The 15,434-nt window shown below is 47.7% G+C and overlaps 1 protein-coding gene across 1 annotated transcript; it reads left to right on the top strand.

Annotated features, from left to right (window-relative positions):
• The first annotated feature begins 4,398 nt into the window (after nucleotides 1-4,398).
• LOC128045515 (CD48 antigen-like) lies at nucleotides 4,399-14,749 on the top strand. The gene is made up of 6 exons (XM_052638015.1): nucleotides 4,399-4,486; nucleotides 8,223-8,603; nucleotides 11,323-11,619; nucleotides 13,399-13,533; nucleotides 13,736-13,827; nucleotides 14,101-14,749. Exons 1-6 carry the CDS (start codon nucleotides 4,414-4,416, stop codon nucleotides 14,191-14,193), a joined length of 1,071 nt encoding a protein of 356 aa, XP_052493975.1. The 5' UTR covers nucleotides 4,399-4,413; the 3' UTR covers nucleotides 14,194-14,749.
• The last annotated feature ends 685 nt before the right edge of the window (nucleotides 14,750-15,434 follow it).

Genomic DNA, 15,434 nt, shown 5'->3' with positions numbered 1-15,434 from the left:
TTATTGTTTTAGAAATCTGTTAGATTAACATAAAAATTCGGGAAATTGTACTGAGAGTTCTCATATACCTTATATACAGTTTCCCCTATTATTGTTAGATGAAACTCTAAAACTGCCAGCCCTGACCAGGCACCACAGTAACCATTTGCATGAGTTACTTTATGACAGGAGATAAGAAACAGGAACTAACAAGCCACCACCAGCTTGGAGAAGTTGGGAAAGGTCAAAAGGAGAGAGGATACATTAGCTCGTTTGTCCTACCAACCTCCCAGAGTCCTCCTCATTGGAATCCATCTTGACTGAGTGATGTAGGTGCCCCCAGGATGTACCCAGAGTCAGCATGATTAGCCAGAAACAACCTAGAAACTAATCTTGTCACCATAAAACTGCAAGCAACGTGGCAGAGAAGTTCTCTGGGTTCTCCTACCCTGCTGCTCTCCATTCAGGTGCCCCTTCCCAAATAAAGACTCTTGCTTTGTCGGCATATGTGTCTCCGCGGACAATTCTTTTCCAAGTGTTAGATGAGAGCCAGCCTCAGACTCTGGGGTCCCGCTTCCTGCAACATTATCAGCACCTTATACTCTTGATATGTTTTAAAGAGAAGTTCATACTTCACTCAGATGTTCTCCATTTTATCCAATGTCTTCTTTTGTTTCAGAATCTCATTCAGGACATCATCTTGTATTTAATCACCATGTCTCCTTGGGCTCCTCTAGGCTGTGACTGTTTCTCAGCTGTTCTTTTTTCTCATGACAGTTTTGAGGAGCCCTGGTTGGGTGTTTGGTAGAGTATCCCTCAACTGGGAAGTTTCCAGTGTTTCTCTCATAATTAGACCAGGGGGTTTGGGATTTGGGGAGGAGGACCACAGAAGAAAGTGCTATTTTCATTGTGTCATATCAAGGGTACATATAATCACCATGACATACTACAATGTATACTGACCTTCATCACCTGGCTGAATTCAGGGAGCATTCCTCAGGCTTATCCACTGTGAAATTACTCTTTCCCTTTTTCCACACTGTTCTCATTAAAAGGATTGGGGTCACAGCAATCTGCCCTTAGAAAAGTGTTTTTAGTTGGATCAGGAAGTTTCAAAATGAGGGCGAAAGAAGCCCCTACCATGAACATTGTGGGGTCTGTGCCCAGCAAGCCTCCTTATTGCTGAGGAGAGAGCCTGTTCATGGGAAGGGAACCTAGCCCCAGATTTTTATTATAATAACTTGACAGTCTACTTTATAGGTCACCATTGTTTTAATTTTGTCAACATGAGTGTGTCTCCAAGAGTCTGGTGGTTCTTGAATATTGTAAGAATTTAGTTTTCAGAGTTGAATTTCTGAGGATAGCACTGTGGGATTACAGATATCCTCATGAGGGGTGGATGTTCTTGGGATGAATTTTCAGCACCACTAGAACAAGTCTGTGAAAATATGGCAATAGAGGAGCTCACCTTCATTTTTCTCACAGAACACAGCACCCAGAGTCCTTGGGGGCCAAGTGTCTGTCAGAAGGAAAGTGCTAGGTGAGGTCATCTCAGGTCCCAGGGGCTGCAGCAGATGGTGACCTGGATAGAAAGAAGACCGTGGCAGTTCTGAGAGACACAGGTGTGCTTAGTAAATATTTGCTTACTGGAAACTTGTCACAGGTGCCATGGGATGCTTAGCTGAAAGCTGCCTGTCTTGTTCAAGAGCACATGTGACCCCCAGGGTCCTCACAGGAGGGCTGGGATCAGGGTGAGTCAATAGGGCACCCACTCTCAGCTGCTGATTCATCATTGGCACCAGATTGAGAGTGGGATCTCCTTGCCGCCTCTGTTCACAGTAACTGCATTCTGTATCACAAGGGAAGGGCAAGAGCAAATGTTGCCTGGTTATATCACAAGTACCAATGTCCTGCTGAACTGCTGTGGGAGCCCAGTGGCAAGAGGACCTAATTTCATCTGGGGCAGGATGGGGATATTCCCAGGACACCATCCAAGCTGCATCTGGAATGATTAGGAGACATTTGACAGTAAGTGGGAGGAAAGGGTCTTACTCCATGGAATGGGCAGGTATGCAGGCAGGAAGCTGATAGAGTTCTTACTTAGGCCCGTAAAGGATGAGTTTTGACCCCTGAAATGGGGAGGTTTTTCCCAGTCATCTGCATCTGCTGGGACTCTCCTTCCCTCTGTGGGTTTCAAAATCCTGTGAGCATGTTCTCAGGGGCTCTGAGTAGGGATCTGAGGAGCCCACCTCTTCCCTGTGGGGGTAGATTAATGTGGTCTGAATGCCTGTTGTGGGAAGATGGTTGTGCTGGGTATCATGGTCTGTCCTCTCCTCCTGAACAGAAGAGAGATGCTGGCAATCAGTCCAGCCAAGAATCACTAGGAAATCTTAGAGGTAAAGGAAGCCCAGCAGAAAGAAGCTGAATGTTGTGGCTGGGGTGAGAGTCATGGACAAACAGGTTGGATGGCAGCTCTCCCAGGAGCTGGGTGCAAGCACAGGGCGAGAGCAACCTCTCCACTGGGTGGGTGGGTTGGGCTTCTTCAGGTTTAAAAGGTAATGTACTTGGTGTGACTGATAGAAAGGATGTTGAGACTGTCTCTCTGTACCTCACTGTTCACTGAACCCAGGGTAGGCGAGGCACGAGTGGGGAAGCTGGAAGAAAGCTCAAAGAGTCATAGGAACTGTAGACACATTTATTCTATCCTGACTGGCATAGCAGCCATAGCAGCAGACACGCTATAGTCTTTCCTCTCGTGGTTGACCCAGTGGACATAGCATAAGCTTACAGGACAGAAGTGGCCTGTGGCCAAGCGGTACATAGTGGTGTGCATGCACAGTGCTATAAGTGATCTCAACTGTTACATACATGTATTTACAAAATGTGGGGCAAGAGGCTGTGTGGCAAGAGAGCCCGGTCACTGCCATCTTGGCTAGTTTGCTCTTTCCCTACAGAGATGAAAAGACTTTGTGAAATCTGGACCATGAGGCACCCTAGGAAGACAGCGTTCACTGCCCAGGGAAGTAGGGCAGGATCCACTAGCCTGCAGGTCACAGACAATGAGGGCCAGACCTGGGAGACGGACCAACTGCGGTTTCTCAGACCGGCCTTTGCAGGTTTGGGTTGGGCTGTTTGTGACACACTGAATGCAAGCAGAGGTAACAGTGATTGGGCAAGGGCTGCCTTGATCCCAGAGGCTGCTGAGATGCAGCCATACATCTTAGTTTTCCTGCCTAGAATGATGCAAGGAAGATGAGGGTCTGCCCTGGACCAGGCTAGGTCTCCCTCCCCCATCATGTGACTTCTCAAGGGCTGAAACCATCTTGTGTATGAGATTTATTGCACTGAGAGGGACTTGCGTCTCTAAAGGCCAGTGGACTGAAAGTGCAGGGACCTGGTCACAGGCCATGCTGTACTACGTGTTGACTTTCCAACCTTGGGTTTATTCACTAAATTCGTTGGATCCTGTTTCCACATGTGTCAAACAGGAGGATAATTGTAATGATATCTGTCTTTCATAAATCTATAAATTTGAAAAGTGTAATAAGACCTAGACAAGTCGGGGGTGTTGATAAAGATTTAGCTTTCCAGCTACACAGGATAGCTGGCTGACATGTTGAACTGACCTTAGATATCTGGACTTTGAAAAAGTCCCTGGTGTTCTGCCAGCATGGAATGTTGGAATATTTGTTGTCTGGCTCTTTCCTAGTGACCCTGGCCTGTAGCTGCATTGCTGTTTCTCTAGGCTCCTCCTCCCTCCCCACCCCTGGAGCAGACCCACACAGTCTTCACAGTACTTCCAAGAGTAGAGAAAACATATGAGGCTTGCTCTCTTCGTCACCCCGAAAGTGACCAGAGGGCGAGTTGCCTGGATTTTGACTCCTTACAGAGGTTTCTGACCAAAGGATTCATTCCTCCCTAACTAGATGGGGTTGGAGGGAATAAAGCAGTATTGGATATTTTCTTGTCTGAGATGCAGCAGAGAAGTTTCTGGAAGCACAGAGTGGACTCAGGTAACTCGCTTGAAGCCTCATAGTGGAATGGGACAGTGGCTGATATGTTGGGAAATTTTTTTCCAGAGTTTATCCAGGCTGATATGACCACAGGGTTGGGGTATCTGCAATAGAGTGGAGTTGTTTATACATTTACTCTGCAATTGTTTGCTGAGGTCTTAATGTAGGTGCTGGTGAAATTAATAGGAAACCTCTGAGTGGTTTAGTACAGGCTGGTGGGCTATCCATTTAGAACATATTCAGTTCAGTTCAGTTCAGTCCCTCAGTCATGTCTGACTCTTTGCGACCCCAGGAATTAAAACGTTAGCCCCGCCCTAAGGGTGGAGAAAACATGAGTGCCCTTTGAGTGACGCTCCCTCCTCTCTTTCTGCTCCTCCTAGATGCTTCCTCTCCAGCCTCACAGGCTGGCAGGCAGCCTGTGATGGGGCCCTGCTCAGAAGACCCCCACCTCTGCGGGGCCTCCAGGCTCCTGGGATTCACCAGCCTCCTCCTCAGTGAGTGACCCGGGCTCCTGGGAGGGATGGCCTCTGGAGCAGGCAGGGAGGGTGCCCTTTCCATGTCCTATGTCCTTGGTGAACAAAAAGACAAAACAGCTCTGCAGTTATTTAGCAAATGCAGAGCCTTTGGTTTAGAGACCTGGGGTGAAAAGAACAAAATGATCTTCTTCTTGTGGTGAGTCTGAGACACCTGGGCTCAGGCAGCCTTGACTACATTAAGGAAAACATTTCTAGGAAGGTAAGTCTGTCTCTGCAGCGGAAATGTGAAGCTGGGTGAGCCGGGAGCTGTGCAGAGAGGGGGAGAGACTAAGAAGCTGGCTCCTTGACTTGGACGGGCTGGGGAACAACTCAGAGGGGATGTGACAGTCTGTGCAGCTGTCCTGTGGAGAAGTTTGACTAGAACCCTGTGTCTGAGATGGAGGAAGCAATTGTAGTCTTGATTTCTTGGGCAAGATGCAAAATGTTAAATACAATGAAATTAAATTCTGCTTTTGTCAAAAGAACAGCAGCCTCTCAAATTTAAGGGTTTCTGGATACCACCTGTTGTAAGAATATGGCGAAACTAGGAACAGAAGTGTAGACTGGTAATGTGGGCTCTTAAGTGGGTGAACTAGAGGAGGAAAGAAGGGAAAGAGACATAGAAAACTATGCAGAGTTAAGTGAAAAGTGAGCTAAAGACTGGAAAAAACCCAAATTATGTACGTGACTTCCTGGAGACTATCTGATTATGTGTGAGAAAATAAAAAACTAGTGAGTAAACACTAATGCCCAAGGAGTTATGAATTCTGGAGAAAGTTAGAATGCTTTTATTGTTTAAGCTTTTATTTTTAATTAAAGTTTAAAAAATTTTAATTATTTTTTCAGTATTCCAGCCACTAAATGAACTTTCAAAAACTATGTGAAATTTAATGAATTATCGACTGTTTATAAACAGATGTCTTGAATTAAGAATGAGCTTTATAAAACCTTACCTCTTTTTCAGTAATGTAACTCTATAAGGTAACAGTAAAATATAGAGCTTCTCTCCTCTTCCATTTTATGTAACTTGAAAATAAGTCATGCTATTTAGAGTTTTCTCCATAGGCTCTGGGGTTGGAAGATTACATAAAAGAAAAAGAGGGAAAACGGACAAAACTGTAAATTGATTTGCAACTATTAAATTTTATATTATTTAAATAAACTCTATCTGGCTTGTAACCACACTGTCCCTGGCTTTATTTTCTTCTTCAGGATTAGATCTTTTGTAGATCACATCTCTCACTCCCTTCCTTCTCTTTCCAAGTCTTCTACCTTCCTCATAGCTTAGCTCACTATCCCCTCTGGGTGCGTTCTCCCTGCCTCTCAGGGCTGAGCTTCTTCTCTCTCTGGTTCCTGTTTTTCCAGCAAGTATGGAGTCTGGACAGGCTGCTGGTTAGCCCTCAGCTGGCCAGAAGTCCCTGCCCTGCTAAACCCCTCTAAGTACTTACTTCCCCTTTCTCAAGAGAGGAACGTTTGAGGATGAGCCCCCAGGAGCTGCTCAGATCCTGGTGATGAGACAGCAATGCTGGGAGGGGAGCCCCTGGGGAGGTCAGGGACAGGGTGGGGAGCTGGTGGGAGCTCCTGCAGGGGAGAAGCCCTGGGCTGGGAGTGGGGAGCCCTGGTACCAGGTGTGGCTCTGCCCTGTGTGACCCAGGACAGGTTCACCTCCTGGGGAACCTCCTCCTCTGTGACAGGGGGAGCCTGGATAGATGCCTCCTAAGGCCTGACCTGGAGAAGATGACTGAGTAAATGAATACAAAGATATATCTGAAATCCTTAGGCATATGAACATTGGCATGAGTTATTCTCTGCTTCCAGTGAGAGCCAGGAATGAGAATAAGTATAGCTGGAGGGAGACAGGTCTGAAGTGGTGAGAACTAATTGAATTGGAAAGAGGATTGGGACTGTGGAAGGCTGACAAGAAACAGAGGGAGCCTCTGGCCAACATCTAGAGAGGAACTGGGACCAGTAGGTGCATCCTGACCTGCTGGAAGAAGCAGATTGATCGTCTTTTCAGGATAAGGGACTTTCCCTCATCCTGTTCTGTCCTACTTCATCCCCAGAAAGGGTAGAGGGTATCGGGTCCCTTGGGCCTATGTCTGAAGAGGGAACATGGGCTCAGGAGGTGGTGGCCCTGCAGCAAATGTACCCACTGGTCACAGCTCTCCAGGAAAGTGTCTGAGGAAGACCCACTGTGGCCTGGCAGGGACTGACTGGGAAGTGTTGTCTTGGTGGCAGGGACAGTAAAGCTCATTAAATGATCACTTGTTCTCCCCCTCATATTCTAGTCCTTGACAATTAGCCAGGGCCTTGTCACGAGTGCTGGTCGAAAAACATGAGCAGAGGGCACACTACTTGTGGACAGTTACAGTGAAACCCCTGTGTGATTCTCCTCTCTCCCCTCCTGCTGTGGGGGTGGAGCCTATGAGGATGCTGTGAGTTCCATGGATATAGCTACAAGGAGTGGCATTTCCTCCATGTATGACAGGGCCCCTCCCTCACTCTCAGGGGACCTGTGGTGGGGACTATGGACTCCCTTTATTTTAAGACCCTGAGGTATTATAACTATTTGTTACACAGCACAGCCTATAGTTTCCTGACTACCGCACTGCCTAGAAAGAGCAGGAAGGGTAGCAGCCTTCTTATTTGTGTTAGGTATCTATTGCTATGTAATGAATCACCACAAAACGTAGTACCTTAAACACCACTGGGTATAATCTCAGTCTCACAGTTTCTATGGGTCAGGGCTAGGTCCTCTGACTTAAGGTCTCCCAGACTGAAGTTAGAGTCTTAGCTGGGGCTGGGGCTGCATCAGGCCATGGTCCACTGGGCAAGCTATGATTCCAAGATCTCTCAAGAGATTGCTGCTGGGAGGCAGTTCCTGTGGCTGTCGGGCTGAGGGTCCCAGTTCCTCTCTAGATGTTGGCCAGAGGCTCCCTCAGTGTCTTGTCATGTGGGCCCCTCCTTAGGCAGCTGACAACATGGCAGCTGGATTCCTCAGAGTGAGGAAGAGAGAGAGTGTGAAAGAGAGGATGTGTGTGTAAGCAAGAGGGAAGTCACAGTCTTGTATAACCTAGTATCACTGAGTGACATCCATCAAGTCTGCTCTAGTCTATTCCTTGGAAGCCAGTCACTAGATGTAGCCCATTCACCAGAGGAGGGCATTACAAAAGGATGTGAACACAAGGAGACAACAATTAAGAAGCTAATCCTACAGTTATGCATTTGGTATTGACAGAAAATCTGCTAGGTGCTTTTGATACATGAAAGTGAAAGTGAAAGTCACTCAGTTGTGTCTGATTCTTTGTGACCCCATGGACTATACAGTCTATGGAATTCTCCAGACCAGAATACTGAAATAGGGAGCTTTTCCCTTCCCAAGGATCTTCCCAACCCAGGGATCGAACCCAGGTCTCCTGCATTGCAAGCAAATTCTTTACCAACTGAGCTATCAGGGAAGCCCCATGATCCCATTCAATTTATGAGGTAGGTGGCGAAACTCCAGATTAGAAAATTTAAGTTACCTCTTCCAGGTAACAATTCCCTAGAACCAAGATTTAATTCTAAAATTGCTTAAATTCACTTTACTAGGCTGCCTCCTAAGAATCACTAGAGTATATTGGATGAATTTCATTTAAAATATAGGTTATGTAGTTTTCTCCTTTATTGTTACTGAAAAAAAAATTATGGTTCCTGTGTCCTACCTCTGCCCTAGGTGTCTGCTGCACTGGGGTCAAGAGTTCTGTAGCACCTGATCCTGGAGTTCAGGATTCTGGAGTCCATGTTCCCCTGCAGGGGATCCGAGGAGGTTCTGTGTTGTTTCACGTGACCAAGAAGCAAGAAGCTGACCCAGAGGAGGTCTCGTGGGGCTTTGGCCCTGAGTCAAACTACAGAGTCTTCATGCGAGTCCACCGTGGAAAAGACACCCCAACCTGGGTCAGCCTCCAGGACAAGTACCAGCAGAGGGTCCATGTGCCCAATGTGACGTCCCTGAGGATTGAGAACCTGATCCCAGAGGACAGTGGGCAGTACCGGGCTCGAGCCAGCTTCACTGGAGGAATAGAATTTAACCAGGTTTTCCTCCTCACTGTCTATGGTAAGTGACACCTCCTCACCATGGCTTCCCTCCTTCTTTTGAGCTAGGAGTGTCTGGTAGGCCCCAGTTTTCAAGATCCCTTCCAGACACCAACGTTCAGACTATTTTCTCCCTTGAATTAGGGTAAGTAGATTTACTGCAAATGGTGAGAGGAGTTGAGATTCACTCCAGGGATAAAACCACTTTAGAATTTTGAGAGAGGAGAATGGAAATTTAGGGAAATGATTTTGCCATAGCAATTGTTGTTCTTTATATGTCTAGGTTTATTTAATGTGTGTATTGCTTATCTGTTGCTGCTATAATGCTGCTTTAATTTGGAGGCTGAACACAGCACAGATTTTTTATCTTAGTAGGCTCTAGGTCAGAAGTCAGACATAGGTCTCACTGAGACAAAGTTGAGCTGTTGGCAAGACTGTGTTCCTCCATAGAGGTCCCAGAAGGAAACTTATTTACTTGTATTTCACACTTCTAGTGGTTGCTTACGTCACTTGGCTATGAACACCTTCCTCTACCTTCAAAGCTGGCAACAGTGGGACCAATTCTTCTCACATTCAAACCCCTCTGACCCCCTTCCTCTTCTTTCTTCCATTTCTAAGGACCCTTGTGACTGCATTGGTCCCAACTAGGTAATCAGCGCAATCTCTTTATTTTGAAGCCAGCTGACTAGCACCTTAATTCTTTTACCTTAATTCCACCTTGGCCTGTAACCTATCATAGTCATAGGTTCTGAGGATTGGACATGGAAGTATTTGGGGACCATTATTCACCTACCAGCAGAGACATTACTTTGCCAAAAAAAGTCCATCTAGTCAAGGCTATGGTTTTTCCAGGGGTCATGTATGGATGTGAGAGTTGGACTGTGAAGAAAGCCAAGCGCTGAAAAATTGATGCTTTTGAACTGTAGTGTTGGGGAAGACTCCTGAGAGTCCCTTGGACTGCAAGGAGATCCAACCAGTCCATTCTAAATGAGATCAGCCCAGGGTGTTCCTTGGAAGGAATGATGCTAAAGCTGAAACTCCAGTACTTTGGCCACCTCATGCGAAGAGTTGACTCATTTAAAAGACTCTGATGCTGGGAGGGATTGGGGGTAGGAGGAGAAGGGGACAACAGAGGGTGAGATGGCTGGATGGTATCACCGACTCAATGGACATGAGTTTGAGTGAATTCCGGGAGTTGGTGATGGACAGGGAGGCTTGGCGTGCTGTGATTCATGGGGTTGCAAAGAGTCGGACACGACTGAGCGACTGAACTGAACTGATTCACCTACCATAATCCAGAAGTTCATGTGTAGTCAGTGCCTCTTCCCCTTTAACTCAGTGTCAGCCCAAGGCCAGCCTCACTCACAAAGACCCCAGCAATCCAGCTCTAGAAGCCTGGGGTAGATGTAGGAGAATGGTTACACAGTAGCACTTCCAGAGAGCCTCACTTAGCCAACATTTTCTTTCTTGAAAGTCCCTGCCTACATAGGAAAATATCCGCTGTGAGAGTGACCGTTGCTGCTTTAGGTCTCCATGTGACACTTATCAATGTCACACTTATCTGTGTGTCACTTCTCAAGTTCAGCGGCATGTTATAACCAGACTCAGACTTATCATTCCTAGTTGCTGCTGCTAAGTCGCTTCAGTCATGTCCAACTCTGTGTGACCCCAGAGGTGGCAGCCCATCAGGCTCCCCCATCCCTGGGATTCCCCTAGTTGCTATTATCCACTTAAAAAAAATGCACAATGTTTGAGTTATGAATTAAGTTTTTATTTGGAGCAAAACAAGGATGGCAGCCTAGGAGACAGCACCCCAGATAGCTCTGAGAAACTGCTCCAGTGAGAGGGAAATGTCAGTGTATATGTGACTTTGGTGAAGGAGGAATATGAGCAATACGAACATTTTTTTCCAGAAGTTTTCTACTAGTCTCCAGAAGCTTTTTCTAGTTACCGGGAATAGTCATCACCAGGAAGGATTTTAGTACTTTTCTGGATATGATGAGATACCAGAATTTGGCTCATAAAATAGGCTCCTGAAAATATAGAGCTATCTGAAGACCTGTGTTGCCAGTCGCTGCTCTCCTGCACCAGCACTGAGTGCCTCATCTCTTCTCTCCACCTTGAACTCCTTCAGGGGGGTGTGAAGGCCAGCAGCTATAGCAGCACATGATTTGACCCTTGTAGAGGGAGATAGCAAGTGCCAATTTGTAGCTGAAACTGCCACTGCATCTCCCGCAGTGGAGACAGCCACTGCTTGTCTCCACTATTGGGAGCACAGAACCTTTCTCTGGGGTCCCAACTCTGACCAGGCGTCTTCTTCTCTACAGGCTATAAAATCCCAGGCATTATCTGAGCAGAAGACGACGCCAAGTTCCTGATCTGTGATTAGCCCTTCTGTCTGAGACTTCTTCCACGTCTAGAAGGAGCCCCATTTTCTTAGAAATAATTGGTCTTGGGAAGGTGGGATCAGGATTTATTTTCTTGTTGGAGATATTTAACGCTTCCTCAACATGCATACAATCTAGTGAAATCACATATGGCTTAATTCAGTGGCTCCCCTCCTTATTGTCATTTGCTATGTATTAAGTACTGGGCAAATTCTGTTTATCTATATAATGCATTCACTGTCATTAAAGGGAGAATGCCAGGGTTTCAGTGAGGTAATGGATGAGAATGTACAGACTGGAATGTTCTCCAATCATGTGAACTCCATTCCTTGGGATTTGTCTCTTCTCTCCAAGATCCTGCACCCCTTCCTCATATCCTTGTCAAGTCAGCATCCTTCACAGCAGGCTGGTGCAATGCCACTCTGGAGTGCACAGCCCCAGGGCATACAGAGGACCTGAAGGTGACCTGGGAGATCAAGGGCCTTCCCAAGGAGCTGGAGCAGAGAGTGACATCAGAACTACCCTCCAACTCCTGGAACCTGACTCTGAACCTGCCCCTGAGCCAGCCCAATGGCAGCTTGACCTGTGTGGTCAGCAACCAGGTGGGCCAGAAAACTGCCACCTTAGACCTTGGAGAAGTCTGTGTCTCTGGTGAGTGCACCTGCCAGAGGGGAGGGGCACTCTGAGAACTAGGGGCTCTGGGCTTTTCTCCCCACCATGTTATTAGCACCACCTTCCTACCAGGTCACCCCTTTCAGGAGCCTGGGAGGTATACTCAGCTCATGTCTGCATTGACTGTCTCTGAAGTCCATGCCTGCCTCTCCACCCCTTTTTCTCCCCAAGAAAAAAAGGAATTTGTTTTTGATGCAAATCAAGTTGGTTCACCTCCAGATGAGCAACTCTCAGTCCCAGCTGGCCCTGGAGACAGAGCAGGTGTGGTGTTGGGGAGGCCAAGAGAGTTGGGGCTGCAGCAGCAAAAGCAATCCCTAGAGATGTATTTCCCTGAAGGCTCACCCCTCCCCTGACCCATACTCCCTGCTGCCTGTACCTGCCTGCCTGTTGCCAGCTGGGGAGCTCCTTCCCTCCGAGATGCTGCAGGGCAGTGTCAGATCTAGTCCAGGGCAATAGTTTTCCAGCACTTCTCCTACCTCATCCATTATCCATAGTGTGTCATCCACTGTAGTCTTTTGAAAAGCAATCGGATTTTGTGATTGGTCTGTATCATCTGTAGGAGTCTGACCCAGGGACTCCCTTCAGGATTCAGGGCTGCAAAGCTCCTCTGCCCATGTTCCTTACCTCACACACTTCACACTGAATTGTTTGCTTGGCTTCCTTGAATGTGTCCTGAAGTTGCAAGCTTCTGAGCCTCTGGAAATGCTGTATCCTCTACCATCAAACCTCCCAAATCAAGAGTTCCTTGCTTATTGCTATTGAAGGATTTCCCTCAGGTCACGGGCATATAACCAATGTCCTGCACTTGGTTATAGTTCTGTTATGAATCAAGTTTGAACAAAAGATGCCTCAATCTCATGTTGCACAGGCACTGCAGCTGCTGTAACCGTCCTGCCTCAGGCATCATCTGCTTTAAGGCGCAGTCCATGGCCACCCCACGCTGAGTAGCAACGCTATTGATGGGTTTGTCTTCTCCATAGCCTGGAACACCTTGAGGGCAAAGGACATGTCTTGTTCTCCTTTGAATTCTTATACCAAACAAAGCTTCTGACACTATTCACACTCAGTATTTCACAGAGTGAATAAATGACCTGGTATCTGGTGTGGAGTCTAGCCCCTCTAACCCATCCCCCATGAGCTGCTGGTGGGAGCCTATATGTCAGCATCACTTAAAATCTCATGATACCTTTCCCTTGGTCCCATTCTGGAATCTCAGATAAAGTTCAACACTCAGCATGACCCACAAGACCCTCTGGAAAGAGACTCTCTTCTCTCTGATCATCCTCACCCTGCTTGTCCCTGCTCTGTCTCTCTGCTGCCTGCTGATCGGGAATGATTGCAACCCTCAGGGCTACAGATTTGACATAGCTGTGTCTCCTCCTTTCTGGAAAGCTGTGCCCAGCCTGAATATCGGGTAAACTCCTACTCCTCCCTCAGAGGTGAAGTTTATGCATCACCTCCCCTGGGAGGCCCTCCATGAAGACCAGTGTACAAGTTGTTAACTTATACTGCACTGCTGTCTCTCTAGCTGGAAGACTTTGGCATTTTCTCCACCTCCCCCCGCATGACCTGTATTGTTTATCTCAGTGTCCCTGGCATCAAGCAGGAGCTCAGGACCTTGAGTGAATGATACTGCCTTGCCCCTTCCTCTTTAGCTTCAGACCTCTCCACTTGCTCTTATGTGTCTTTCCTCGGCAAGGGATGTCTCAAGTTCTTTTTGCCTTAACTTTCTTTATTCTTTCTGTGTGAGGAAAACAGGTTCACCTGGAAACAACGGTGCTAAGACCCTGCCAGGCATCATAGGGGCTGTCGTGACTATGCTGTTGATCGTCTTAACTGGACTGTTCCTTTGGAAGACCTATGCAAAGAAGAGGAAGATGAAGACTGGAAGAGGCAGGTTGCATTTCTGCTTCTTGCCCCAGCTCCCACCCCTCCCCACTGAACCCTTGGTTGCCTTCCTCCTGCATTTTGCTGCTCAAGGAATATCAGGGCAGAAAGGGGAGGTGGGTGTGGGCTTGGCCTTGGGTTCATTGCCATGGGGGAAGGTATATGCTTTCAAGGCCGAGGTTCAAGCTCCACTCTGTGTATGACGCAGGTGTAGAATTTCAGGACGATCAGAGGGACAATGATGGTGGCATCCAGTATGCGGAGCTGAGCCAGCAGGGATCTGGAGAGGTCACACACAAGGTGAGAATGGGAGCTGAGCTCAGTCTGGGATCTCATGGGTCTATCTCCTGGGTCTGTCAACCCAGTCATCTGCTGTTCCTGGCCCAGCTGTCTCTTTGACTCTCTCCAGGTCGTCAGTGGTATTTACTAAGAAAATTTAAAACTTGGGGTCAGTGTAGTGCTGGTTACTTTGGGGGAATTCACATGCATTTCTTGTCAGCAGCACTGCTTCCTTCTGGGTCACTCTAGGGCCTCTCTCAGCTTTTTTAGAAACTCTCTGACTTCAATTCCTAGGGTGTTGGTAAACAACATTTGGAAGAAAAGGAGTCTGGTACTCTCTACAGTGAGGTCTACAAGCCAGAAAGGGAAGCCATGAAGATAATTTAATCAGAGAAAGCAGAAGAATCAAAACTACTAGGACACCTCCACTCGGAGCTTGATTCCTGCAGACACCTGCATCTCCCAGCTCTGGTCCAGCTCCAGCTGCCCCGTGACCCTCCAGCCCTCAAGTCCCTGTGTGCATGTGGCCTTCTCACAACCTGTGTCGACTTCCCCAGCTGCCTTCCCACTCAAGATCCTCACCCTGTGGGACGAGAGCTCTTTTTCCATCATTGACCCAGCATCAGCCCCTCTTCTCCTGAAACTTCCCAAAGAGGACCTTTCTGCACATGATAATCCCCACAGCCTCTGCTGTGTGACTGGTGTGTATCTTTCTGAGCACTCAAGCCCAGGCATGGAGACAGTGTAAAGGTGTTGACCAGACTACAGAGGACAAGGTTAGGCTTTGGTGCTGGGTGCTGAGTTGGGCGTCTGTGGAGACAGCATGGGTAGTGGGAGCTTCTAAAGGACTGGCCTGAGATTTCCTTTGCCCCGTATGTAGGGCAAAAGTTGTATGTCGGGCAGTGTGTTTGTGTGTGTATGTCTATTTGCCGGCATGTGTGCTGGGGGGCTAGCCAGTGCACATTATACAGTGGTCCAGCCCTTGTTCCTGATCACTAGTACTAACTAACCTCAGCTTCAGCTCGTGGACCTCAAATCCACCTCCTGTGGAGTAGGTAGGGGAATTTGTACTGTTTCTGGCCCTTCAAAACCTTCTGTGTCTCAGAAGGACCAGGTTGGGATTTGTATTCATAGACAAGCAGCTTCAGGGCATTCCTGCCTGGTGTGGGGGGTCATTAGAATGGAAGTGGAATGTGCTACCCGCCCCCCCCCCACCCCAACACACACACACTGTAATGAAGCTGCTGTGAGAAGTGCAGCTTGTGGGAAGATGTGAACCAGTCCTCTCCTGCCTCTTCTACTGACCCTCATCCCCCACAACCTGCTGGCCTCAGATGGTAGTCAGCCTCCTGTTTGCTCACTCACATACTTCTGCCTGAAATGATGGCTCCCTCCCTGCCCCTTACTCCTGTCCCTGCCTGTTGGAATCCTAGCATTCCACCCAATCCTAGACCCCCTTCCAGGTCACATGGTCTATGTGTACCCAAAGATTTGGAAATGGTCTCTCCCACAGCTAACATTTTCAAACACAATTGACTTAGCCAATTTGGCTGCCATAGTTTGACTTGGGTTAGTCATCAGTCTTCCCTGCCTGCTTCACCTGGAGCTCCCTCAGGAGGGTGTCATGG

The sequence above is a fragment of the Budorcas taxicolor genome, chromosome 3 (assembly GCF_023091745.1).
Source record: "Budorcas taxicolor isolate Tak-1 chromosome 3, Takin1.1, whole genome shotgun sequence".
NCBI lineage: Eukaryota > Metazoa > Chordata > Mammalia > Artiodactyla > Bovidae > Budorcas > Budorcas taxicolor.
This window is presented reverse-complemented; position numbering and strand designations above follow the sequence as displayed.